This window comes from Zootoca vivipara, chromosome 2 (genome assembly GCF_963506605.1).
Source record: "Zootoca vivipara chromosome 2, rZooViv1.1, whole genome shotgun sequence".
In the NCBI taxonomy this organism is placed as follows: domain Eukaryota; kingdom Metazoa; phylum Chordata; class Lepidosauria; order Squamata; family Lacertidae; genus Zootoca; species Zootoca vivipara.
Window position 1 is genome coordinate 65,874,209 of NC_083277.1, and position 27,897 is coordinate 65,902,105.

The 27,897-nt window shown below is 39.8% G+C and overlaps 2 protein-coding genes across 7 annotated transcripts in view; one reads left to right on the forward strand and one right to left on the reverse strand.

The window, feature by feature from the left end:
* Nucleotides 1-11,792, forward strand: part of FAM13B (family with sequence similarity 13 member B) — a 52,094-nt gene extending 40,302 nt beyond the window's left edge. For all 3 annotated transcript variants that reach the window (XM_035105541.2, XM_035105540.2, XM_035105542.2), the window contains 9 exons: nucleotides 2,226-2,358; nucleotides 2,727-2,808; nucleotides 3,003-3,232; nucleotides 3,944-4,027; nucleotides 6,510-6,605; nucleotides 7,369-7,452; nucleotides 7,680-7,852; nucleotides 8,389-8,490; nucleotides 9,455-11,792. In XM_035105541.2, coding sequence (XP_034961432.2) covers nucleotides 2,226-2,358; nucleotides 2,727-2,808; nucleotides 3,003-3,232; nucleotides 3,944-4,027; nucleotides 6,510-6,605; nucleotides 7,369-7,452; nucleotides 7,680-7,852; nucleotides 8,389-8,490; nucleotides 9,455-9,572 — 1,102 coding nt within the window. In that variant the 3' untranslated portion in view covers nucleotides 9,573-11,792. The remainder of the gene's footprint in view (nucleotides 1-2,225; nucleotides 2,359-2,726; nucleotides 2,809-3,002; nucleotides 3,233-3,943; nucleotides 4,028-6,509; nucleotides 6,606-7,368; nucleotides 7,453-7,679; nucleotides 7,853-8,388; nucleotides 8,491-9,454) is intronic.
* Nucleotides 11,793-11,860: 68 nt separating this feature from the next.
* Nucleotides 11,861-27,897, reverse strand: part of PKD2L2 (polycystin 2 like 2, transient receptor potential cation channel) — a 39,346-nt gene continuing 23,309 nt past the window's right edge. For 2 of the 4 annotated variants that reach the window (XM_060271656.1, XM_060271655.1), the window contains exons 5-12: nucleotides 26,972-27,142; nucleotides 25,654-25,835; nucleotides 24,790-24,910; nucleotides 22,376-22,477; nucleotides 19,214-19,290; nucleotides 16,778-17,239; nucleotides 15,165-15,285; nucleotides 11,861-14,144 (exon numbers count right to left, since the gene is read on the reverse strand). In XM_060271656.1, coding sequence (XP_060127639.1) covers nucleotides 15,183-15,285; nucleotides 16,778-17,239; nucleotides 19,214-19,290; nucleotides 22,376-22,477; nucleotides 24,790-24,910; nucleotides 25,654-25,835; nucleotides 26,972-27,142 — 1,218 coding nt within the window. In that variant the 3' untranslated portion in view covers nucleotides 11,861-14,144; nucleotides 15,165-15,182. The remainder of the gene's footprint in view (nucleotides 14,145-15,164; nucleotides 15,286-16,777; nucleotides 17,240-19,213; nucleotides 19,291-22,375; nucleotides 22,478-24,789; nucleotides 24,911-25,653; nucleotides 25,836-26,971; nucleotides 27,143-27,897) is intronic. The other 2 variants (XM_060271658.1, XM_035105547.2) reach the window with 2 other exon arrangements.

The following is a 27,897-nucleotide window of genomic DNA, read 5'->3' on the forward strand; positions in this document are numbered from 1 at the left end:
CCAGATGAGTCTTTGGTACATTTAGAGTTGTCGCCATCTTGATCCTGAGATCATCACAAAGCATGGGATGATTAGCAGTGACATTTTTCTTTAAGTGCCTATTCATTAGATTCATAGGTATTCTATTGCTGGTTATTTGATGATTTTTAATTTCTGTACTGCTTATAATATATTTAAAATATCTAAGCGGTTTACAGAAAACAGAAGCAACAACAGACAACTTAAACAAATTGTTACAAAAACAGAGTTACGTATAAAAACATTACATTAACACAAAGTTACTAATGTATATAAACCAGTATCAATTCATTTTCCTTCTGACACACCCTCCCTCCCAGCCTCTGGGTTTTCACCCAGGGTCCAAACAAACACTCAGCTCACCCACAAAAGTTTCACAGCGAGAAGAGTTCCTAGAAACAGCAGTCATGACCGTAGTCTCTCACTCTAGTCTTGCTTTCTATGGGTAATCCCAAGGTGGATGGTACTTCAGCAGGCTGCCATCAGCTGTGTCCCATTCAGCTTCACTCTCCACACCCAGTTCTAGGTACAAGAGGTTTGTTGAGTTTCCCAGGGGGTCCGAAGGATTGGCAGAGGGGCACCTCTACTCGCAGCTCTTTCCTTACTCTCTGTTTCAACCTGTGGCTTATCCATTTTGTTTCAGTGTGGCTTTTCTGGCAGCCATAATACCATCTTTGAAGCTAATGATCTGTTCTGATGTTCCATTTCTACAGATGCATTGGGACAAAATAATCTTAAGATAGTCTTAAGCCTTGGCTTCTCCTTCCTCCTAAAACTGAATTTTGTAACATTCATAATGCTTCGGCATACCTCATAATGAGTAAATATATATAACAGGTGGGCAGACATGTGCAATAAAGAATTAGTAGCTAAGGTGCATTAGAGATATTTTTCTTAAGTCTTGAAGGGGAAAGGCTTTACCAAAGGTACAAAACAAACACACATTGTAGGGAGAAAAGCCTCAATTTCCAGGTTACCCAGTGCCAAATTTTTATATATTTATATGCATATCTTCATGGTTCTGAGATGAGTGATACTTATTTTCATCAGTGTTGACTTTCTTTCTTTTTTGCTCTCCCGTCTCTTCCTGCTTTTATGAGCTTCCAATGTTTTCACTTTTCAAGTGCACCATTTGAATTTGAGACTGTAAAAGGAGATTAGCTTTTTCTGGCAGAATATTGATCAGAATATTATTCAGAGAGTAAAATAGTCTAAAAGAAGGCAAAATAGGAAGAGTGAATTGTTGACAACACTGAGGTGAAATTTGTGCTACTTGAGGGGTTCCAACCCCTCCTGCGTCAATTTGGGAGGGTGTGTGGAGAAGGGGGGAAAGCCCCATTGCTCTAGTGGAACTCCTTGTGCAGGTTTCTGCTGCAGGATGCATTAGTTGAATCCAGCCCTTAGTGTTTGCTCTTAGCTACGGTAGCATAAGCTCCAAATCTTAGAGTCTTTTTGTTGTCTGGCTGTAGAGACCCTTTAAAATGGGGTAGCTGTTGCAGGTCATATCACTACAAGGAGGGAAGAAATAGAATACTTTAAGAAGAAGGCATGGAAAAACTATGAAACTTTATCAGGAATACCCTGCCAGTTTGATTTCCAGTTCTTCATCTGATGCTTTCAAACCAAGAATCCTAAAATCATGCATAGAATTTAGCACTTGTAGGAGTTGTTGGCTCTGAATCTCAATTGTTAGCTTTTATTCAACTGAGCTAAATAACAATGCTATTGTGAATATAATAGTTGAAATGAGCTTTTAAGATCAAATTATAAACAATTTGATAATGGTGTCAGAGGGAATACATCATTTTCTGTTACTGCTTTTACCAGATATCTTTTAAGTTGTGGTGTGAAAGAGCTGTACTTTTCCCATAGAGGAGGGTTTGCAATGGTTTAATAGTTTTTTAGATGTTATGGTTTACAGCTTTTGGAAGATATCAATCATCTTGTGGCAAGAGGAAGGGGTGGCCCTTATGAGTGACTCAAGCACTTGACTGACAGCTTTTTCACCTGCCATGTTCTCATCTGAGCAAAATGCAGCTTTAGTGAGGATTAGTGACAATGTTGTATGAGAGAAGTTAACAGGTGAGACTATTTTTGTTCTGGCCTTTGTGATGGAAATATAAATGTACACCTGCTTGCTGTTTTTCAGTGTTGTGTATTTTACAATATGTGTATTTGGTATCTAAAACCTTACCCTTTAAATCCAGAACTCGAAGAGCATCATTTAACAGTTCTAAGGATGACAGAAGGGAAGACAAGACTCCTTATCAGCTAGTCAAAAAGTTGCAGAAAAAAATAAGGCAGTTTGAGGAGCAGTTTGAAAAAGACAAAAATTTCAAGGTAAGCTGCTATTACACATTGGTAGCTAGCTAGCATTCCCAAAATTTAAAGTTATGTTTTTCACATGGCTCTATGTATTCCTGTATTGTAGTCAGTGAAAAGGTTTCAATTGTATCCCAAAAAATCTATTGGGGATTGGGCAGAAGTAGATGGCTTGATCCATCATGGTAATTCTTAGGTTCTTAATTCTCTGACCAAAGAAGTTGCATGCTGGGGTGTATGAAAAACACAAGCCCAGATTTTCCTGCTATTACTTACTTTGTCCAGCAAGGGGCATGGAAAACTCTCCCAATGAAGAAGTCAACCCTGTTAAATTCAGTGTGTGTTGGATTTCCGAGCATCCTAATGCTATACATATCTCTTTTCAGCCGTCATATTCTGATATTGCAGCAAATCCAAAGGTTTTAAAGTGGATGACAGAGCTTACCAAATTGAAAAAGCAAATAAAAGGTAAAAAAAATGTGTTTTATCTTCTTGGACTTTTACACCTTTCATTGGACCTTACTGGAGAGCAGGGTGACTCATTTTTCACTCATTATATATGAATGAATAAGTTTCTTGTTTCTGTGTTGACTCAAGTAATTGAACAGTAATAATTGCAAAGTGACTTTGACTTTGGGTTTGGTATTCTTTCTTGAATATAGATGCAAAGCACAAAAGCTCAGATGGAGAATTCATACCTCAGACACGGCCACGAAGTAACACTCTTCCAAAAAGTTTTGGCTCATCTTTGGATCATGACGATGAAGAAAATGAAGATGATCACCGGGTTGCACAGAAAGAAAGGAAGCCTACCATGGAGGCCACAGTTGAACTCATTTTTAAAAGGCTGAAGGAAAAACGAATTGAAAGCTGCCTTCCAGAAGATATAAAGGTATATATGCCTATTTTGTATTTGTATTGTTGCACTTGAAGAGATGAAAATAGTACAGTTCATCTTATTTTACAGCACTTAATAAATTTCCTAAGGCAGTCAACTTGCAACTTATGCACATTTCAGTTGTGCGATCGTAGCTTCACATGATTGTCCAAAGGGGGGGGGCAGGGATGGGAATGCCGGCAATCCCACCCACCATAGCATTCACGCTGGGAGAGTATTTGGAAGTGCATGGAGAGGCTGTAGTGCCCTTTGGAGAGGTTACGGAGGTGGTCAGAGTCTTCAGTGGCCTTGGGAGTTTTTTTTAAAGGGTTGTTTTGACTATTAATGATTTTGGCTTTGCATACCAAACCCACGGCCACGTAACCCCCACACAAGATGAGAGTCAACCATATAACATGCAACACTGGATTACTGTAATCATTCACTGTATTTTAATTTTATGAGCAGACACTTTCACAAACTATTGCAAAGTCTCAAATGCACATATGGAGCAAGAGTTGTCATTAGGGTACAGTTTCCTAACAGTAGGGGAAGCCTCATGCAGCAGGTGCAGTTATCTGAGTTTTGAACTCTTTGGAGCTTTTGGGCTGTATATGATTAAAATATATTCAGTATAGCTTTCTTATCTTTTATAACTTTAGCTTCAGAAGGAAGCTTACACTAAAGAGCAGATTTAGGATAAGACACTTGTCTCTCTTGTTATAGAAAATGACGAAGGATGATCTGGCAGAAGAAAAAACGTCTCTCCAAAAAAGTCTCTTGTACTATGAAAGTCAGCATGGACGACCGGTAATACTCATTATTTCATTCCCTGCAATTATTTAATACACAGTTAATGTGGTTATGAAATAGCACTGAACACCTGCCTCAAATAATTCTCATATTTTATGATTACCAAATGATTCTTAAAATAGCATATAGATTGTGTGCCATGTAGAGGCTCAAAGAATGAGCTGCAAAATAAGATTCAAAGGGCAGCTCTTTAAACACTGTTAACACTGAGGAGGGAAGAAATATTCTGAGCTGATGTTCTATGTATTTTTGTTTTCAGTTCACTGCTTTGGTATTTTTTATGTTGTGTACAAATAAATAACAGATAAATAACCCTTATTCTGGCACTGTAGGGAGGTTAGTCAGGTCTCTGTACATTCCTGTGTAAAACATTGCAAAGTACATACTTTCTACAGAATTCACATTCAGTAGCAAGATGCAAAAATATCAATATTGGAAAGCTTTATTTTTCTGTGGTTACTTATTGTCCACACCTAAATTGTCAACTTGCACAGTTTTGGTATTCTCCAGCTATTTGAAGCATCACCAGATAATGGTCATGTTTACTTGTTATGATAAACTCTGGGGGAAGCACTATGAAGATGAAACTCCATTAGCCTGAGTGAAGTGTTGGGTTCCCATGTGACTGCGAGGAAAGCTTTTGCCGAGTTAAATTTTGCTGCCAAATAACTACTGCTTAGCATCGTGTATGGGTTCCGGTTTCCGCCTGCAGGAATGGCGGACCTGTTTTCCATCTCTCTGACCTTTGTAAGGAATTTGGCGGTTGCTAGGGGAGTAAATGGCAACCCCCTACCCTCTCCGGGGGTTACGGAGAGGGGCCGCTGGCCCGCGATGCCCCCAGACCCACTCCGACTGTTTTTGGAGTGGGGGGAGCTTGGGCTGAGCACTTACAAGGGCCAGGACTCCCGGACGCTAATCTGCATGGCGGGGATTTCCATGGTTAAAGAAGATAATTAGGCTTAAATCTATGGACATACTTCAGAAGGAGGGAAAGAAGCGCTGTTTACTGCTGAGAAATTTATGCTGCCGAGTGAGAGGAGTCAAAGATTGTACTGCATCTGGAAGAAGGATTGATGGGGACGGAGCGATAAGGGGAGTGAGTTTTTATTTTATTTTTTTTCTTCATATTGTTGCCTCGTACCTTCCCGGACGCGATGTCCTGGCTTGTTTGGAGTGAAAGAGAAGCAAAAGACTGTGTGAGTTGAACCTTATAACTGTTGTTACTGAGCATATTTTTTTAAAGATGTGGAGTTGCCGATGAGAAAAGCCCCCCCCTAGTCGGACGGAAGGAGTTCTGAATGCGTTCGGAGGATTTATGAGCTGTGACGCACTTTAAATTGGAGCAGCGACCTGAAGCTAAGTTCAGCTATAGGGCAAGGAGATCCATTAATTTACCAAGAGTCTATGGTTTGATGTTTGGGTCTCCTGCCTGGAAAAGCTGTAAATTCTATAATGATCGTAAATCTTCATGGCTATGAGAGAAAAGCGAAAGTGATTTGAGCTTTTTAAGATGGCGCTACTTCGAATTGCTTCAACGCAACAGGAGCTCCATTAAGAAGATTTATGGGGAGGCTGGACTGATTAACTCACACAGGAGAAAGAACATCTGTGAGACTTTGTTTGATATTTATATCAGCAGCTGGGAAACAATCGTGAAAGTGGAAAACATCTATGTGACTGTAAGGGGAAGATCTGGATTATTATGAACTTGAAGGACGATTTGAACTTTAGAAAAAAGACGGCAGTGGACAGTTGCGAGGAATTCCCAATTTCTTGAAGCATGGGAACCCAAATAAAAAATTCTTTAGATGATTTGGCATAACATTCGGTCTGATTGATATATATATGTGTATAATTTGAAATATTGAATGTGATATAATTGGTTTTAATTGGAAAATTAATAAAAATATTTAAAAAAAAAAAAAAGCATCGTGTATGAACCACGGACCCTGATTTAAACAATAGTCAGTTAAACAAGCCAGCTCTATAACCAACCCATGGATCAAAGTTGGCTTGTTTAGCAACTCATAATTGGCCACATTTGCTCATAATGATAAGCTAGACTTCCTGGCTTATTGTGGTTTGTGTGAATGAGCAATGTGCTTATGGACCTCACAGCTCCAAATTAAAATCACAGATTTAAAAACTGACTAGGCCAGGGAGTGGACTGAACTTGTTTTATGTGTGAACACAGTTATTGTTTTAAAATGACAAGCCAAGATAGTTTAAAGTGAAACAAAAGTTGGCAGAAGCCCTACTCCCACCATGTGGGAAGAGGAAAGTGCCACAGGCCACTTTGCTCAGGCTACTGGAAACATGTCCACATAGTGCTAAATCATGGCTTAGCATTGCATATCAACTGGGCCACTTCAGGACAACTAGTGAGCAAGGAGACTCTGACATCATGTGATCCTCTTAGTGGTGAAGATACCCTGTTTTTCCCCCAGTGTTAGATAACCCCATTTCTGCTTTCACTCAGGTCTCCAAAGAAGAAAGGCATATTGTTAAACCTCTCTATGACAGATACAGGCTTGTGAAACAAATGTTAACTCGAGCAAGCATTACTCCCATTCTTGTAAGTAGTTACGGTAATCAGTGTTTCATACATTTTCCAACTGATTGGTGTGTACTTGCCTCAACAATGAGTGCTCATCTTGCTAGATGTCTCCCTTCTGGACTAGCCCTTACGCTCAAAACAGGTGTTCCCAAGCTAGGTGGTGAAACACTAGATAGTGAATTTTTTAAATCCTTAATCATGTTTTCATATGGTCTCCTAGTTTTGGATTTGCAAAATATTAATGCCTTTAAATTTTTTAGAGCTTTTCATTTCTAAATGTTTTTAATATGTATTCAGTTTATTTTTTTAAGTGGTTTTATTACTTTGGTGGTTACTACCCTGGGCTCCTTTGGAAGGGTGGAATAACAATGATCTGGTAATGAAACTAGTTCCAACTCTGAGCAGTTCTTAAGATGTTATTTAGTTTCTCAGCTATAGGAAATGTTAAATGTGTCTTATTTGTCTATATTCATCAGTAGTTGTTATACTGACCTTTGTCTGAAGTGACTACCATTTTTTAACATGGTGATCTTTCTCTAGACATTCTGTAAAGCTTCCTGTGCAGTAGTTGAGAATTGGGCATTGGTTTGCATGTAAGATTTACTGTTCTCACTTTATGCTGGGAACAAATGCCTGAAGATAAATGTTGACTAGGGTTGAGTGTGCTGTTTTGCCAACATAGCGTAAAATATAAAACGATGCTGTAATCAACCCAAATGTACGTTGAACAAAATAATAGATTTCTTGTATACTGCGTAACATATTGTGACGTATGTTTTAGGGCTCACCATCAACCAAAAGACGAGGTCAGATGTTACAACCTATCATTGAAGGAGAAACAGCCCACTTCTTTGAAGAAATCAAGGTATTTTATCTATCCAAAGACAACAGAGGTCCCATAAGGGCCTATAGTGTACAGTTGAGTTTAATTGCTGCATTTCACATTAATACACACATCTCCACACCTCAAATTATAACAAAAATGTAAGCTTGAATGTGTGTGCAGAATGAATGTGTCTTTTACTGGGTTTATAGCTCAGGTAGTTGAAATATTTAATGCATGTTTGAACAACAATTTTTATTATTTTTCAGGAAGAGGAGGAAGATGGTGATGTGTCATCAGAGTTCACTGATCTCTTAAAAACTAACACCCAAACGCAGTCTATTACTACTAGTCCAGTTGAAAACTCAGAATCTGATGTTGAAGAAAGTCAAGAGAAATTGACTCGAGATCTTCGTCTGTCGAGTACACGTGCAGCTTCCATGTACGTAAATGTGACCATGTGAGCACCACACAACAAATGTAGCTTTGTAATCAAAACAGCTGATTGATTTTTTTTTTGACACCTGTGGATCATGATGGGGTGTGAGGTGGAACAGTGAAGGATTTTCATTGCAATGTCCTTCTGTAACAGGTCAACCAAATCATTTTACTTACTTAGCTGTTTCCTCAAAGTCAGAGGATCCCATGGGCCAGATTTGATCCAGCTCTGATCAGAGTTTGACCTGAGAGGCTGTTCTCCCAAATCCACATCAGGTGTGGGGCAAGCAGAGGTGCTGCTGGATCAGCTGTGTGACCAAGTTCCCCATGGGAAACACCATCACACAGCCAATCCATTCCCCTGTGGTGAACTTGATTGCATAGCTGATGACTGCAGAAAGCAGCTATGCTATACTCAGTGCTACAGTCAGGGACTTGGAAACTGTTGCCAAGGGACATTGATATTATTACTTTGTTGATGGGTGGAATATGCATGGTTTTGATTACCCTATGCATTTTATTTTTTTTATAATTTTATAGGCCTGAGTTATTGGAGCAACTTTGGAAGGCCAGAGCTGAGAAAAAGAAATTGCGCAAAACTCTACGGGAATTTGAAGAAGGGTTTTATCAGCAGAATGGAAGGTGAGTTGAATATACAATGATTGTAGGCCCAGAGGTTTACTCATAATGAAGATGAGACAAATATGCAATTGTGTTTGTTGATGAAGGCATTAGTTATGCTAGTAATGTACAGTGTTGAAAATGACAACGTAACACTGACTCAGTTCACATGACTCTTACTAAGCCAGGATACATGCAAATAGAGGAGATAGTTTGATTAGGCAAGCAGAAATGTTTGTGCTTACAATGCAATTTCTAAGTTTGGAAGCACATAGCTTCTATGTTTACTTGCAACAGGAAGCATTGGTTAACAGTGGATCCCTAGATTGGATTTTGCAAATGTGGCCTCTAATGTTCATCTATTTTAGTAGGATCTTCAGCCATACTATTTGGTTTCAATGAATATTTGTATAAATATAGCCAATTAAAATAAATGATAAAATTTAGTACATCTTTCCCATTGGATTTTAGCCATTTTTACCCCCAATTCAGCAAGAAATAGGTTCTGTGAAAGAAGCTGGAGGGGGCTCCAAACTCATTTAAATGGGTTTTTAATCGTTAAACAACAACCACAAAGTTGTTAACTTTTTATAGACAATTTGCAAAACCTTATGAGAACATCAGATAAAATGAATTGTGCACTGTTATGAGTAGAGTGCTGCAGATGTGTTTCCTTTTTTTTGTTACCTCTTTAAATTGTTACCACATGCTATTATTTTACCTTTGATAGAAATGTAACCTCCATGTTCAGAAGCAATATATCTCTGATTGCTAGGTTCCTTCCATGAATTGATGTTCATACCTATTTCAGAAAATACAAGCTTTTGCCTAAAAATGCTTAGAATGAAGCACAGGGTCTCAAGGATGACAGATGCACCACCTCCAGTTCACCAGTATAACATGAAACACCTCTAGCCTGCATGCATCCCCAATCTATTTCAAACCAACAAAATTGTTAAATGTTGCATTGGCTTTATTTTTCCAGAAACGTTCAGAAAGAAGATCGTGCTCCCATGCTTGATGAGTACAGAGAGTACAAGAAAGTTAAAGCCAAACTGCGGCTTCTTGAAGTCCTTATCAGCAAACAAGATTCTTCAAAATAAATTAAGTTTCTTCATAATAGTGAAAGGTTGTTTTCTTATGATGTCCATAGTACTGTTAGGTGTTCACTTTTGTCTTGCGCTGTTGAAAGAATGCAGTTTTTGTACATTTTATGGTGCCACATTTGAAAGGCAAGTAGGTCCTATCTAGAAAGCTAACAAAAAACTTAAAAAACTTAAGACTCCCCTGTCCAACTCTGGAAAACATTTTCCTTGTTTCTTTTAATTAAAAATGCATCTTCCTCCCAAAAGACTGTAGAACTAGAACCATTCAGAAACTCTGGACCTTCTAACTTTGTTTCATCTGCATTTGTTAGTGTTGTACTGAACTTCCTCTGTTGCCTTTTTATGCTGGGGAACAATGGCAGCAAATTTAAGAACACAACTGTGTTTTTCAACACTGAACTGAAATGCCTTTCAGAGGACTGCTGCGGAATAACTTCCTTTGATTTCAAATGACATTTTTCATACGATAGAATGGTTTATGGTCTGTAGATATGGCAACTTAAAGCTCCTTGGTCTTCAGTTTCAGATTACAATGGACAAACCAGAAAGTGACCTTGCTTGTTGTTTTTTTAAAACTTGGAAAAACCTGAACATTTATATCACATATTGCCTATAAGACTTGCTTTACTGTTAGTTTATCAGCTGATGGTGATTTAGTGTGTGATCTCAAATGGATATTGCATCTTACCTTTGTATGGGAGAGTGTCTGTGCTCAGATGTGTACAGCTCCAGGTTTGCGCTATTTAACTCTGTTGTATCCAAAATAAGCATATCTTACCAAGGGCTAAAATAAAATCATTAGTGTGATGGATTCAAGGTAGACACACAGTTTGAGAAAAGCCTCTCTGCTATGTCACTGTTGTAAAAATGGAAGGAAAAGTGATTTGTTTGTGGCATTAAGCAGATATCATATGGTTATTGCATGATGAAGCTTCAGAATTGAAACATTTTTGTGATGTTTATTTTGCCTAGTATAGATGACAGTAGCCTTCAATGGTTCTTCTCAACTGCCCCCCTTAAATCTGCATAGTCTGAAAGGCTCTATCCAAGCCTACTGTGGACATACAGTCTGCACATAGATTATCAAAGGTCAGAGACTCCGTTTTACCACCTATCTTTATGGCATGTGTGCAGACACTGTACCTCAGGCCCTTAAAATGGTTTGATGAATTGAGTGCCAGTGTGTGCACACTGAATGGGGAGGAACAGGGCAATGTCATGGGATTCCTTTGCATGTGGGTGCTGCATCTGTGGCACAAATGGACTGAGCCCTAAATGTTGAAATTGGCACATTTTTTATATCTTTTGTACTGTGGCCATGTTTTTGTATGTGCCTATTTGCTGCATGCGTTATGAACAGCTAATGTCAACACAGATATTGATTCTCATTGCTTTTTGAAAGACCAAAAAATGAATGTCTGTGAAATAAGTGGCTAGCATGTAATTCATCAGGTCTCTGTGTTAACATGGAATAGATAGAAAGTAGATTTTCAATACTCCATACTTGCCTGTATGCTACGTCTCTCTATTTTTACTGTGATTATAGGCATGTAATTTTGGAACCCAAGAGCACTGAAATGAGATTATATTCAAATGCTTTGCCTTTTTATACAACTAGAAGGTTTTTTTAGTAGTGAATTACAAGTTTGGAAATTAATCTGGAGATCATCTGTGGCTTTTATTCAGCTCCATTGTGCAATGTACACTTCACTTTGTTTTCTATCAATCTGCAGACACAGGTGCACCCAAACATTGAAACTTATGTGTACTGTACAGTGTTGTACATGAATGTTTTATATACCACATGCAAAATGTCAATATGCACTATTTAAATGTTTTAAATAATATATTCCTCCTTTATAATGCTTAAATCTAAATGATTCCAATATTTTTATAAAGTGAGTGATCAGACTGGTTCCACTTCAGAAATAACAGCTGCTTTTGTGTGTTATGCAGTGTTTGGCTGTTTGTTCAGTATCGTAGCTAGCATGGCATCGGTTATGCTAAGAGTGTGTGTTGTGCCATCTTATTAAGCAATAAATGGTAGTGTTAGGCATTTTGTGATATAACATAGTTTTACTTTGGTATAAGTAAAAACTATATGTGGATATATAGATATATAAATATATATATATAAATAAACCAGATATAAATGATTGCTATGTCTGGCATTTCATTGTATAGATTTTTATAATAAAAGGATCTTTTATTGTCATACTCCATTGTGTGTTTGTGGTGTGTATGTGTGTGTGCGTGGAACATGTGTTGTTTCTCCTAATTGACTCTAGGGCGTTTAAACAAGGTTTTAACAATTGTTTGTTTTAATCCTGTGTGCTGTTGCCTAAAATTCTACTGTTTGGCTTTTAACATGTAGTCCTGGCTTAGAGTCTCAGAACTGGTGGTAGTTGCAGTTTCACCAGAAACAAGCATGTACTTGTGTTTTTTATCCTGTTACATTGTAAGCTGCTTTGAAGGCCTTCAGGTTGAAAGGTGACCCATAAATAAATAAATATATTCATTGTGCACACTCTTCTAATTTTTACAGTGCTGCCGAGTGGAAGCAGTTTATTATATTATACTTCTAGAATATTCAGCAAGGTTATTCTTGTGTTCTACAGACCTGTTTTTTTCCACATCTGAATTTGTTAACCTAATTTCTTTGTGGATGTACAGAGCGTTCCAAGGTCCACCCTGTTTCGGCTTGCAGTGCAGTTTTTCTTCTCCGTCTCAGGGGCATTGGGGCATTATCTGGGGGTACTCCTGCCAGCAGGTCCTTCCTTCCCATCTGATTTTTTGGTCTGCTTTTTCTGATTAACCTCCATATTAGACTGTTGCTTAACAAGTTATTGTTATTACTATCATGCACCTTTTGCTATATGTTCTAATACTTGACAGAGATCCATTCTCTGCTGTTCAAGAAAACAGCATTGGGCCTCAAAAGGAAGAGAGGAGTGAGGTGTTCTGTAGAAGTGTAGTTTTGTGTTTCCGAGCTGCAAGTCAGGCAACACATCCATCCTTCTTGGAGCCCTCTGTTGATCCACAAAGAAATATCGCTTGCAGTAAAAACAACTGATCCATCTAAAATGATGGTGCAGTTGCAAGAGCTTTGGGAAACATAGGATTAAAAAAACCCCCTAAAGAACTAAAAACAAGATGCTGATTGGGTTTAGAATTTAGCAGTACCTGTTAAAGGGAGGATCTCAGCCATGTATGTATACTAGCCTTTCAGGGTTTCCTTTATTGTTAACCATGGTTTTCAGCTGCTAACGCTTTTAAAAATGGGACTTGGCTGTTGCCGGAAGAAAGTCCTTTTCCATGTACAAATTGTAAGCTTGGGAGATGGCTTCAGGAAGTAAGTTTCTGATGCAATATGGCCTTGATGCTAATGCACTAAAGAAACCTCTACTTTTCCCATCCACAGCTCTGAGCATCCTCATCTATAGGAGCAGAATTAATTGCAAGGAGTAAATGTTTGTAAATTTCCTTAATTCATACAAGTCACAGGAAATAAGTGGCCTTGACACACTTATTTTAGTGCAAAGTGAGCTGTTTCATACTTAACACCTCCCTGCTACCGTTTCAAGTACCTGAGAGCATCCTCTTAGCACTACCAGCAAGGGCACAGAGAAGGCTATTCTCAGTGACTACATTACAGCTGTGTGCCTTCTTTCCCTGGGGATAAAATTTCAAGCCTGTATGTTAGCCAGAGGTGTTAATTTTCAGGTGACATTTGGTTACTGAAGTAAATAGGATATTCTAAATGATGAAAACTGTCTTACAGTATTTATCCACTTTTAAATTACTTGAGCTTTCACAAGAATGTAGCAAATGCAAAACAAAATAAATATCACATTATCTTTAGCAACTGACTTCTCCAGTCTTACCCTGGTCCAGAAAATACAAGCTGGGAGTGTAAATCAGATCACTTCACCACTGGGGCACACACACACAAAGTACTCCATTACTTTCAGTGGGAAGCAGACACAAACCTGGAACCGCACTGACGTGAGGGTGATGAACTGTGCAATGAATGTGTCCTGTTGAAAGTAACATTTTTTATTTGAAGGTACATTCAGATGTGTATCTACGGCAGGCTTAACCTTTTTTTGTGCTGAAGGCCAGCCACCATGGTCAACCCTCCGGGGGGGGGGGCAACATATAAACATGGGTATGGTGGGAACAGCAATTCTAAATACTGTCTTCCAAAAGACTTTCACATTAGCAATTCTACACTTTTAAAAATTGTTTAATTCTTACATTCAGAAAGAAAATCAATTAAAAGGACAAATTTGGGGAGTGGGATCTTGGGAATTCTAAGGTATGTCCATGGTTTCTGATAAGTATGTGGCAAGTGGCTGAATTGCCTTTTCTGGATTGGGATATCGTTTTTTTCAAACTGGCTTTGGAATACAGAATACAATAGATACAAAACTAAACAACTTTATTTAGTTTCCTATAACATTTGACAGCCTTAATGTGTTGTCTACATTTTTCTTTAGTATCCGTGAAGGGGTGCCTGCTCCCAGCAGTTCCAAAATGAGATTTATTCTTTGCCCCTCCAATGCTGCTCTAAAGAATGAAGGAAGAGAAAACACTTTTGGCTTATCTTTTAAAACATTTCTATTCTTAAGTGTTTTCCCGCAGCTGCAACATGATTGGGGGCATTGTACTTAAACCCAGGCAAACAGCCACATAATAAAACAGTAGGTGGAGGTTTCAGTGCATGTTCATGGCTATGTAACATGCCTACCGTTCTCACTTCCCATTAAGCTACTGTTGACAAAAGAAGTTATGCCAAAAGCAGCTCTTCTGTCTTACATTTTAGTAGTAGGAGGCAAGCAATCATAGCTCCTGGGCAACCACATATTTAGACACTGGTTGGTTGGTTGAAACTGTCCTTTTTTTAACTTTATGAAATAGCTTTTTCTCAGAATCTATGTGGTGTTCAGCCAAGCAACTGACACGCCACTTGAAAGGAGGGGGCAATACATAAGCTGGGGAAGGATTCCTTTCAACATCTACATTCTAGAGTCTAGAGCGTTTTCCCAGTGCTGCAGCTTTACAAATACTGAGACAAGTTGGGCAATCTTATTCCTGAAAAGCCCTGAGTGCTCACTGGAAGGACAGATCGTGAAGCTGAGGCTCCAATACTTTGGCCACCTTATGAGAAGAGAAGAATCCCTGGGAAAGATGGAGGGCACTAGGAGAAGGGGACGACAGAGGACGAGATGGTTGGACAGTGTTCTCGAAGCTACGAACATGAGTTTGACCAAACTGCGGGAGGCAGTACAAGACAGGAGTGCCTGGCGTGCTATGGTCTATGGGGTCACGAAGAGTCGGACACGACTAAACAACAACAACAATTCCTGAAAAGCATAGGAAGTTGCATCTAAGGCAGGCATCCCCAAACTTCGGCCCTCCAGATGTTTTGGACTACAATTCCCATCTTCCCCGACCACTGGTCCTGCTAGCTAGGGATCATGGGAGTTGTAGGCCAAAACATCTGGAGGGCCGCAGTTTGGGGGTGCCTGATCTAAGGTTTCAGTCAGACTGGGTCCCTCAATTGTAAAATTTTCTCTCTTCTCTTACCTTTCCCTACTGTAGCTTTCATGGTGACTCTGTGGTTTTAGGAGCAGCGTTCATAAGCGTGTCAAGCTTATAGGTCACTTCTTTCAGTTGTTTCTCCATATCTGCTGTATATCTGGAAAGTCTAGAACAAGGGGGGAAATCAAAACCCAACAAAACATACAAACAGACAACGCTTCTGGGGCTTTAGAATCATTTTTAGCCTGCCAGGCCTCCCCATTTGGCTCAACTAGCCATTTTTGGGAAGCCACACCCACCTGCCCTATACCTGAGATCCTACATGATGTTAGGTGGAGGGTGGTGCTTCAAAATAACAATTGGGAACTTAATGTGGGCTCTTGGTTGTTCCTTTACTGGAGCAAGGTGCTCTCCAATCCACCCATGAGCTGATGGGCAGTAGGAGTGTGCCTTGAGGGGGAATAGGTTTCTGTTCAATGGAAACCACTTCTCCTTCCCAGTGCTACTCTTTGACACTGTCCCTGCAGCCCATTTCCACTTCCCAAATCAGAAGTTGAAAGGAGTAACATGGGGTGGCCTGAAAAGGGCTGTTTGTGTGTACTTGTTCCTTCCTGGGAACAAAGTATGTGCAGCTAAAGAAAGCAGCTTCTTTTGGAAGTAGCTACCTTTGGGAAAGATAAACTTCCCATGGGCCTCTGAAAGGAGAAGCACTGTTTGAAGCAGCTGCCCCCCTTCTCCTTTAACTGGGGTGGTGGTGGCTATGTCAAATAGTGCTTTTGAGAAGTGTTGAGGCAGCCCTGCTTTGGGTAGGGATCAGCTACATTATGCAGTTCCAACTTGGTAGTGCAGATGATCCCATCAGGAACATGCTTTTTAAAACGAATAAATAAAAAGTTGCTTGGGGTGGAAAACTGTCCAAATAAGGATCGCACTCTCTCTTCATACATTAGTTTTCAACTGGTGTATCATGACCCCATTAAGGTAAAGGTAAAGGGACCCCTGACCATTAGGTCCAGTTGTGACCGACTCTGGGGTTGCGCGCTCATCTCGCATTATTGGCTGAGGGAGCCGGCGTACAGCTTCCAGGTCATGTGGCCAGCATGACAAAGCCGCTTCTGGCAAACCAGAGCAGCACACGGAAACGCCGTTTACCTTCCCGCTGTAGCGGTTCCTATTTATCTACTTGCATTTTGACGTGCTTTCGAACTGCTAGGTTGGCAGGAGCTGGGACCAAGCAACGGGAGCTCACCCCGTCACAGGGATTCGAACCGCCGACCTTCTGATCAGCAAGCCCTAGGCTCAGTGGTTTAACCCACAGCGCCACCTGGGTCCCCCATGACCCCATTACTGGATTACTATCTGATGTAGGAACATCAGAAGATTCTGCTGGGTAAGGCCAATGGCCTATCCAGCTCAGCATCCTGTTCTCACAGTGGCCAAGCAGTTGCCTGTGGGAAACCCACAAGCAGGATTTGAGCACAAGAGCACTCTCCCTTCCTGTGGTTTCCAACAACTGAACTCAGCTGGGTCACAAGAGCATTTCCTGCATGTGCGCGGGGGGGGGGGGGGGGACTTGACAAGTGGGTCTCCAATACGTTTGGCCTGAACATGAATCCCAGTCTGAAAGGGTTGAAGACAACAGTTTGTCAGCAGCATACCTTTGAAATTCAGCGTACGAAACTCCATTCTGAAGCCTTGCAGATGAGCCACCATAAGATTTCCGTTTCATGGAATAATCCTGTAGACACACAATATTGTTTACCCAAAGAAAAACAGCCATCACTAAGTCACTTACCCGTGTACATGTGCTGCATTGCTCACATGCTAAAGTCACATTATACAAAGTGCAGAAGTAAAAAATAAAAGAAGAAAGGACTAGGCATTTTCTGTCTTTAAAACAAGTTCCTATTACTGATCCATACAAACACACAGTACTCGAAGAAAAGAATGTGTGCAGGGTCGGATGAATGCTAGATTCTACCAGAGCACAGCCAAAAAGAGGTAAAGTGTCCATAGTCTTGTGTACAGAATTCAGCATCAAGTTTTTAGAACAGAAGAATCTTACCTTATCCAAACTACCAACTCTAGGGAGGCTCTTATTCACATCTGTTCTGGAGCTTCTAATTGTCATGCAATAAAACACAGTACACAATTACAGTCCATATAATGGCCACTTCCTGATACAGCAAGGGTGGGGAACCACTTTTGTCCAGTAGGCTGGAGCAAGCAGTGGCCAACACACAACAGTGGTACTTCAGGTTAAGTACTTAATTGGTTCCAGAGGTCCGTACTTACTTAACCTGAAGTGAACTTTCCCATTGAAAGTAATGGAAAGTGGATTAATTTGTTCCAGATGATGAAAAACACCCCCTAAAACCACAATTTAACACGAATCTTACTGTCTAACGAGATCATTGATCCATAAAATGAAGGCAATAATCAATGTACTGTACTAGAAAATAAATACCAAGACAGTATTGTAGAGGAAAAAATTAACATTTACAGTGGTACCTTGGGTTAAGTACTTAATTGGTTCCAGGATGCCATTCACACCCCGAAAAGTACTTAACCTGAGCGGCGATAGCGCATGTGCGCGAAGCGCCGATGGAGTGCTTTTGTGCATGCGCGCGCAGCGGAAGCCGGAAGTAAACACTTCTGAGTCCGCGGAGTACTTAACCTGAAAGTACTCAACCTGAAGCGTACTTAACCCGAGGTATGACTGTACTGTATAGGCCAATCATCCAATTATGATGTTGGGTGGTCGGATCCCTGTAGAAGGCAGCAAGGCTCACATACAGCATTAAATGCAAGTCCCACAGGAAAGGAGCAATTAGGAACACACATCTTAGTGTGCTCTCCTGAGAGTCCCTTGGCATTCATGGCTTTATCAGTCCCACACCTCATGTCATATGGTGTTGCTGGTGGGCAACACCAGCTCAAAACAGCCTTTGTGGGCCAGAGGTTCCTCGCTGCTTTGAAACAGCTTTGAGTGAAATTGATGTCCGCAAACTACAAAATGGAACCTTGTGTAAAATGTAGATCTTATTTTGTGTGAAAAGATTTAAGTCCCTACTTCTTCCCAAAAAGCCTGAATGCAGTTAATCAGTCAATTAATGCCAAAGGATGACTCCACAAATTTAGGGTCCTAAAAAGTTATGCCCACTGCTCACCCACATCTCTTCCCACATCACAATTATATCTAGTCAAAGAAGTTGCATGACATGATTATTATTGCCATTCAGGATTTCCCTGCCCCTTGCCTACAGTAGCCAAGGAAGTGGTATGATGTGGTGGAAAGAAAACACTACTTTCAATAACACATATTCAACCAAGAGATAAGAACAGACATAGAATGGCAATGGCTATACATTTCAGGAAAAATCTAGATTGATTGACATTAAATTTACGTGTGACAGGACTGGGAGTAGATTCCCCGCCCCCTTATTTCAAAACTTTAACATGCAGTCTAAAGGGACCCCTGACCATTAGGTCCAGTCGTGACCGACTCTGGGGTTGTGGCGCTCATATCGCGCTATAGCCGGCGTACAGCTTCCAGGTCATGTGGCCAGCAGGACAAAGCCGCTTCTGGCGAACCCAGAGCAGCGCACGGAAACGCCGTTTACCTTCCTGCTTGGAGCGGTACCTATTTATCTACTTGCATTTTGACGTGCTTTCGAACTGCTAGGTTGGCAGGAGCTGGTACTGAGCAACAGGAGCTCACCCCATCGCAGGGATTCGAACCGCCAACCTTCTGATCAGCTACCTGTGGTTTAACCCACAGTGCCACCTGTGTCCCAACATGCAGTCTAGCAGCACTGTAATCAGTTTTGCCATTTGACTGCAACAGAACATGGTTTCTACCATATGCTGCAACAGCAACAGAATTCTCTTGTGAGCCTTCTTTCTATCTAAATAGTATATGGGATATATACTGTATTTACTCGAATGTAATGCACACCTTTTTTGGCCTAATTACGTCATGAAAATTAGGGTGCACATTAGCTTTGATTGCAAGCTTGAAAAACACAGCTGACATAGCAAATACTTTTTTGGTTTCAAGGTTTTGAAAACTGAGGTGCACATGTGATTTCTACCTGCTTACTCCATACAAGTCTTCTGTCTGTGATGTCTGTCTCTTCAGTTTGAGTTTGACTAGAGCTTTATTGTAACTCTAAGTATAATATAAAGACAGCACTGTTAGGTGGATATCTCCCAAAACCATAGCTTGGCAATATATTCATTATATCTCACTGAAATGTCACAAAATAGTGATTAAGCTTCTGAGTTGTCAGAAACTTTTTCAAACGGATGTTAAGCAAAACAGGGTGCGGAAAGAGCGAAAGCTAAAAATTATGTTGGAGCCTCAAAGTTTGCAGTATGTATGAGTCTTAAGAGGGAATGCTGACGTGTTAGGCAGAGGAAACCAATGAGAAGGGGCGACGTAGGCCCATCAAATCCTGAGTCCCAACTGTTTTGTGCTGGTTACAGGGAGGTAGCTGTGTTGGTCTGCCATAGTTGAAACAAAATTTAAAAAATCATTCCAGCAGCACCTTAGAGACCAAGTAAGTTTGTCATTTGTATGAGCTTTCGTGTGCATACACACTTCTTCAGGTATCTGAAGAGGTGTGCATGCACAACAAAGCTCATACCAATGACAAACTTAGTTGGTCTCTAAGGTGGAAGGATTTTTTGTATTTTGTTTTGTGCTGGTCAGGGTAGAAATGATGGGACTGGTTGGAGGGCTGACGTATTTCCCCAACCCCATCTTGGGCACATAGCAGGGGAACAGAAAGGATTTGGATCCAGAGGATGCAAAGATTTCCTGGATCCACAGATATATACCCCTTTCCCCCTCTTCCTGCTCTTGGAGGAGGAATAGCTGGAGTCCTGCTCTGCCCAGATACAGTCAAAGCTATAAAATTCTATGGCCACTGGGATGCCATTCCAGGAACATAGAATTGTACCCTTAAAATGGATGCAACTCTGGTGAATGCAAAACAATTTCAGTATGCACATTATTTGGCTACTGTGCCAAAGAAGCAAGCTGCCTCTTCCCCTCTATTTTTAAACTATGAAAGGTAACACTTACTAGATCTGTCTCCAGCACAACTTAGAACACACAAATTTCTTGTGAGGAAAAAAACAGAAGCAGAAAAAGTGGTACTCTTTATAAGTGATTCTGGAGATTAATTTTAAGTGGCATACTGGGTAAAAACACACACAACTGAAACATCAGGAAAGAAACCTTGGAAACCATTCTTGGTGATGGATGGTGCTGTGAAGGACCCTGAATGAGGCAGGGAAGGGAACATCTGCCAGGGTGAGAGAATAGGAGAAAAAATGAAAGCTCCCTGGTGAGAGCTGGGAAAGTTGACCTCTTTCTATGTGAGGGTTAACAGCTACCTTTGAGAGAGGACTCTGCATTTTCTTTTATCTTTCTTTTCTATTTATATTAGTTTCTTTTCTTTTATTGTATTATGGAAAAACTTTAATAACATTGTATGGGGTGGGGTGGGGATAAAACATTGGCAACCATACTTGTAACTGTCCTGACTGATTTTAGTTGTTATATTCATCAAAAACCATCGATTCAATACATTCAGTGCTGAATAGAGGCTGGGTTGTGAAAAACAGCTTTAATAAACTTGGGTGGGAGTTCTATGTACTGGAAATGTCCATGATATCTTTTATAAATGAGCCTTCTTAATATTTTCCCCATGATCACATCTGAGCAATAAGCAATCCTTCACTTTTAAAAATGAGGGAACACTTTTATTTCAATATGTTAGAAATTATGACACCTGTCACTTGAACATCCTATCACAGGATGTGTATTTCTGCACTCTGTTTTCGTCCTCTAGATGCTCGGTTGCTTAAAATAAAGCAGCCTTTCTTCAAAATCCCAAGAATAAGGATAGGGGAAAAAAGTCAACAGAAGCTAAATTAGGTAGTATGTTACACTGGTGAATTTGGGATTAATCAGGCTTTGAACAAGGTGTCTACACAAGCATGAGGCAGAAAGTGTTTGTAGTTTCTGAATCTGCAATGACTGCAAATATACACCTGGCAAATGAATAATAAATAACAGTGAATTGGGGGGCTGATTAAAAAAACCGTGCTCTTAAATAAGCAAATCTCACATGAGATTCTCAATGAAACTAGATTTACATATTCATCAGCCACACCAAACACATGTTTCTCCCTATCACCAGGCTCTGCACAACCAAATGGGGCACTGCTAGTAACCTGCTTAAAAATATCATATGGTCAAAAAGAAGACATGGGTAATATAAAGTGATGCAAGGAGTTTTCACAAGTCACAAAAAGTGTACCACATCATCCCAATGTAGGGATGGTTGAGCCCCTAAATACGAAGAGAAGGTTGGAATCACCTGGTGACTTTCTACTTTAAAACAGATTTTGCTGCACTGAAATGTTTTTTGGGACATGTGCTATTTTTCCTAGCCTCACAAATACAGCCAAGCAGAAATGACTCCTTGACCCAAGCAATGAGGTGACAAAACCCCATTCATTGTCTATGGAACCACAGACCCATTGAAGCCAAGTGAATTGCATCTCAATTAACTGGAACTATAGGAAGTAGTCACCGAGTTGATCCTTTAAAGGACTTTATGAAAAAAGCAAGTAGTCAGTAACTCATTATAGATTCTATTATCTATTATTATTACGTGATTAAGCTGACAAGCTTTTGATCAAGCTTTTGATCACACACACAACCACTAGCTCTTCCCTTTGTGTGAACAGAAAATAAGCCAGGAAATTTTCCATTAACTATAATTTCCCATTTTGTCCTCATGATAGCTTTGGAACAAGCCAGGATATTAAACCACTCCAAACCATTATATGAGTCTTAATATACTCGTTCGTCCTGATACCATTAACCATTAATTTCCCAGTCAGGATGAGATGGAAATATTTCTTGTTTTGTTTACTGGCTCTAACAAAGGGAGCAGCAAAGTGGCTTCAGGTACAAAATGAAGCTTCAGCCTTCTTCACATCTCATCTTATTAAGCCAATATATCAGGCATCCCCAAACTTCGGCCCTCCAGATGTTTTGGACTACAATTCCCATCTTCCCTGACCACTGGTCCCGTTAGCTAGGGATCATGGGGGTTGTAGGCCAAAACATCTGGAGGGCCGCAGTTTGGGGATGCCTGCAATATATGATTAACAAGCAGCCATTATTATTATGTTGCTGACAATGGTAATATGAAGAAACACCTATAGGTGCTTACCTGTCTAATAAGATCACTGATCTCAAATTCTCTGCTTGGGATGACTGAAAAATCAGCTTTCACTTCAGAGTATGTGTCATTAATGATTGCCAAGAACATGTTCTGTGCAAAAGAGAAAGAATTTTGAGTCACAAAATCAGAGGCTGAACTTACAGGCCATTACTTATAATGAACTTACAGGCCATTACTTATAATGGTTATTTAATCTGATCCATTATAGTCAAAAGCAATGATGCCAGATTAGTCAACACAACAGAGCAGCAATTAGAGTCAACAATATATGCAAGGTGCAGTGAATAAGAAAAATTAGTGCATTCATAATAGAAGACAACTCACCAACCTTGTAAGATACTGGCTAATAGTAGTTTTTATTAATTTTACAACTCCTTCCAAAGTCCCAATATTAATATGTTGACTACACTCACTATTTTTTTCTGTTTATCCTAAGGCATCACATCAATTGCTGGTTAGTGTCCTTGATGAGGATTTTACTTCCAAATTTTGTGTCATGTTTAGTACCTTAATAATGAGGTACAAATCAAACTTGATAGCAGTTTTCCTCATGATGTTTGGATGACTACTGCAAGATACATTGTCCATGCCACTTCAAATGAGGGGCAGGGGTGTTTTACTGGTGAGAAGATTCCATTCTGTATTCTACTGTGCTTAATCTCCTCCGATTAAATAAGTATGCCACACTGCTGCTCATCATGATGACAGACTAAGTGCTTGAACCTGCCCCTCAACATAGGCTGTGAATCGGCTTACAAGTAAAGTTGTGTGCTATCAGTGTGCAAAAAGACCCCCAGGTATGCACAGGAATGGGAAAGTGGGTAGGCCAGATTTCAAAAGATAATGGGGAAATGATGCAGCACTGATATAAGCAAAGGCTTACAATGGAAATTCAACTGGGCTTACTTCATAAGACTGCAGCCTTAACAAAAGCACCCCCATGTTTACAAACCTCTGCTTGAGGAAAATAAGGTTGGGATGACTGAATGATTTAATTTTTTCATCTTCTAACACCCCAGTGGCAAATATGAAAATGTGGGCCTACATTTTATAATCATGCCTACTTTTACATAAGCAACTTGGCTCTGCAATTCAGTATTCAAGGTTCGTCACAGTAAATTGGCAGGGCAACATAATCAAAACAATGTATAAAAAAGGAAAACTCATACCCCACCTCGAGTTCTCTAATTTTACCCTCTAAACCTGAGGGAATAGACAAATAAGAATGGTAAGCCTTTCTAAAATTAGCTCCTTGCTCCACAACATTTGCAGTCTACCATCTCTCCATCTCCCTCTTGTTGCACCCCTGCTTCCTTGCCACATCTCCTTTTTCCCTGACTCATTAACAAACCATTACTAAGCTTAGCACTGCAAGGACTGCTGAAGTAAGTGCCAGCCCTGAATGCTTAAACAGCAGAATAATTTAAAGTCGTACCACAGTGCTTTACAAATGTATCTCTCAAAAGAAATTCCAGCTGAAGGTAGACCATATTGCACTTCTGTAAGTGGGTGAGTGCTCTCAGGCCAATTCTATAGGACATAAACTATCTGACTTTTAGAAAGCCTATGAAGGCAGCCCTGTATAGGGAAGCTTTTAATGTCTGATGTTTTACTGTGTCTAATGTTTTAATTTGTTGGAAGCTGCCCAGAATGGCTGCGGCAACCCAGTCAGATGGGCAGCATATCGATAAATAATGATAATTGTTATTGTTGTTGTTGTTGTTGTTACATACTTCTACAGGGCCCAAAGGGAGCTGAACACCACCTGGAGGGCGACACAATTCCCAACCCTGCTGTACATAGTTACCTGGAAGTGGGTCTCACTGATCTCAGTGGGACTTACTTCCAAATAAGACATGCATAGGATTATACTGTTGTTGTTGTTGTTTTTGTTGGCTTTCTGGTGCTCATGGTTTGCATTAAAATATGACAACTTTGGTGATATATATATATATATATATATAAAACAATCGTCTTTCAGCTTAATAAGCAAACATATAAACACGACTTTTGCTTGCACACCAAGCTCTTCCCTTTGCACAAGCTATGAAAATTGCCAGTTTTATCTAAGCCATGAAACTATGGTTACCAGCTTCAGAACAAGCCTGAGTATTAAAACAACTTCAAATTGTGGCTTGCAATATGGTTAATTGAAGCTTTCCTGGTTTATTTGTTTGCACTGCAAATTGAAAAGAACAGTACTTGACTGTGCTAAAAAAAGGCACATTGATATCTCAGCATATTAAGCCAATATATGATCATTTAAATACTGTCCCATAAAACTATGAACATGTGTACTACGTTTTATGACTCTGACACCAGCCCAAATACAGAGATTTAATTACTTTGTTTGTTTGTATATGTATTTGTATTTAATTGGAATTATCTAAAATACTACTTACCAGCAGTACGAAGAACACAAAGAACACAAATGTGATGAAGTAAATTGGCCCAAGTATACGATTTGCATGCTCTATTTCGGCAAAGTTAAAATCTCCAAGCACGATGCGAAATTGGGTAAAACTTGAGAGGGAGCAAAAATATAGGAACCGTCAGTATACAATATTTTCCTACAATTTATATTGACTTAAATCTTATGATACAGCTTATACTCAATTTAAAAATATCAACCATTGGCTTCCATAGATTACCTGTTCTGAGCTTTCAAACCTATTTCTATAGTGACTAGCTGACTTTATTATTATTAAGATTTTTACCTTGCTCCTCAGCATAACTCCCAAAGAGTGTATAGTGGCAAAACAGTTTAAGACATAAAAGCTTAGCACAGCCTTGCTCAAACTGATGCCCTCCAGATGATTTGGATGAGAGCTCCCATCATCCCTGACCATTACCATGCTGGCTGGGGTCAAAGCATCTAGTCCAAAACATCTGGAGGGCACCAGGTTGAGAATGTCTGGCTTAAGTAACAATCCACTTTGTGCCCTACATGCCGAAATGTTCATTCACAGTCACCATGTCTCCCTGTGCCTGGATGAGAACTAAAGCGGGAGGGGTTTGGTGATATATTGTTGTTTCATGTGCGAGCTCCTTTAAAATGGCTGTGAGTAGATGGGACACTTTGCCCACCCAGTCAAGATCTGCTGTGCCACCATTGCCCATTCCAGGTATATACATTTAGCAGGCAGCTCAGGTCTCCCACAACGTGCCATTATCAAACATCTCAGGCATTCTTAGCACTTCACTTAAGAAAATGCTGCTCTAACTAATCACAGAACTAAATGAAGACAATCTGGAAGACTCCATACATGCAATTCTGAAACGTGGAAAATTCGTCCACTTGAGACCCGAAGACCAGGTAACCCAACTGTGCATATGCAAAGAAGATGATAAAGAACATGATGGCAAATCCGATGATATCTTTAGCACAGCGGGATAGAGTGGAAGACAGCTGGGTCATGGTCTTGTTAAAGCTTATGTATTTAAATATCTGGAAGAAAACAGAACAGGATACATTGTGATGGGACAAAGACCAAGCCAACAGTAGGGGCTGAAAGTTACCTGCTTAAATTTGGCAGGAAATAAATACCGGTACTAAACTGGATGAATATTCAGGTGGGTCTGAAATGAAATAACTAGAGAAATGAAGTTCTTCATAAAATAAAGATTATTTTAATTTTTATTTTAAAAAAATATATCCCATTCTTCTAGCGCTTATAGATCACTTCCAGTGCTCACACAGTTCCCTTTTCCAGAGGAAGGATATTGGAGGTACTAAAGCCCAATTTCAAACATTACATGCTCCCTAGTGTGAGATCCCATGCTACTCTGGTAACCTAACTGAAACTGCAAAACAAGAGCAAGCGATGGGGACTTTCTCTTACAGCACTTCCAGTATAAGTTCAAAAGGGAAAATAAATGTGGGAAATGCACAAGCTCTTTATTTAACTGGAACATGGCATTCTCTCCATGGAAATTCCCTTCTGAACATTACACTAGAACAGGGTGTTCTAATCTTTTTGGACCAACGGACATATTTGGAATTTGGAGTAACTGCTAGGGCCAAGTGTGACTGTATGACCAGCCTTGACCAATGGAAGATTAGTGAAAAGCTAACCCATTTTTTTAAAGCCATGCAAATCATTTCATGGTCACATTAGCAGTCCATAGTACTACACAGCAGCTTTTCCCATTCCTATACCTTAAGTAGGCTGCAATTTTAGAAGGAAGGAGACAAAGAACATAACAGTTGATATTATTGAAGTGGTATCTTTGAGTATCTCCCTGACAAATAAGGTCCTATAGCAGGCTTCCTCAACCTCGGCCCTCCAGATGTTTATGGCCTACAACTCCCATGATCCCTAACTAGCAGGACCAGTGGTCAGGGATGATGGGAAATGTAGTCTCAAAACATCTAGAGGGCCGAGGTTGAGGAAGCCTGTACTATAGTCCCCTAAGGGCTTGGCAGACATTATGAATGTGAAGGAAAGAAGAAAAGATCTATAAACACCTATGCAAACATTCTTCAGATAACTTTAAAATCTCTAAGAGAAAATTTGAAAATTTTCTGTGAGAAGTATGAAAATAAAACATTGTCAATATATTTAGCAATGTGAGCAGCAGTACCTTTATCCATGCAAAAAAGACATTCACCGAAATCATATTATTGTAACGGGTCTGCCAGAATGAAAGGAAATTGAAGTCTGGATAAGCTTCTGAATTGGAGAGCAGACTTTCCATCAACCTGGACACTTCAACAGTTCGGTAAACATTGAAGCAAATAGCGAAAACAGACAACTGGAGGGGAAAAAGCAAATGTTTGTGAGGTTACAATTTATATTTTTCTGATATATTCTTCATATCTTAATGAAGTTGTTTGATATAGGGCTACGAGAGGTAAACCGTATCTGCCTATAAGCCAAATATGCATTAAAATGTATGTAGGGAGTAAATAATAATAATTTTTTATTATTATTATTATCATCATCATCATCATCATCATCATCATTTATACCCACTCTATCTGGCTGGGCCTCCCCAGCCACTCTGGGCGGCTTCCAACAAAGGAGTAAAAATACATTAAAACATCAATCATTAAAAACTGCCTACAGATGTCTTCTAAACACCAGACAGTTGTTAATTTCTTTGACATCTGATGGGAGGGTGTTCCACAGGGCGGGCACCACTACCGAGAAGGCCCTTTGGGAGAGTATCTATATGAGGAGCATTTTATTTTATGAAACACCATAACTCATGCACTTCTTCAGCATGAGGGTAACATTAATATTTTTCTTCAGGCATGGAATAGTCACATCTTAAATCCTTTTATAGTTGTCACCTGAAATAGAATGTTTTAGGGTACATGAAGAACTCATTTAAGTTTTATTGCTAGCTTAGCATGGTTTCCCCTAAAAGGATTCTGTGTGGGGTGAATTTCCCTCAGATTTCAGTATGAGTCCCAGAATTTCATTTATTTACATACAAAATGAGGAATAAGAATTGCTGTTGTAATTATTACAGTTTGCAAGCAAATGTATTTGCATGCTTGTGTA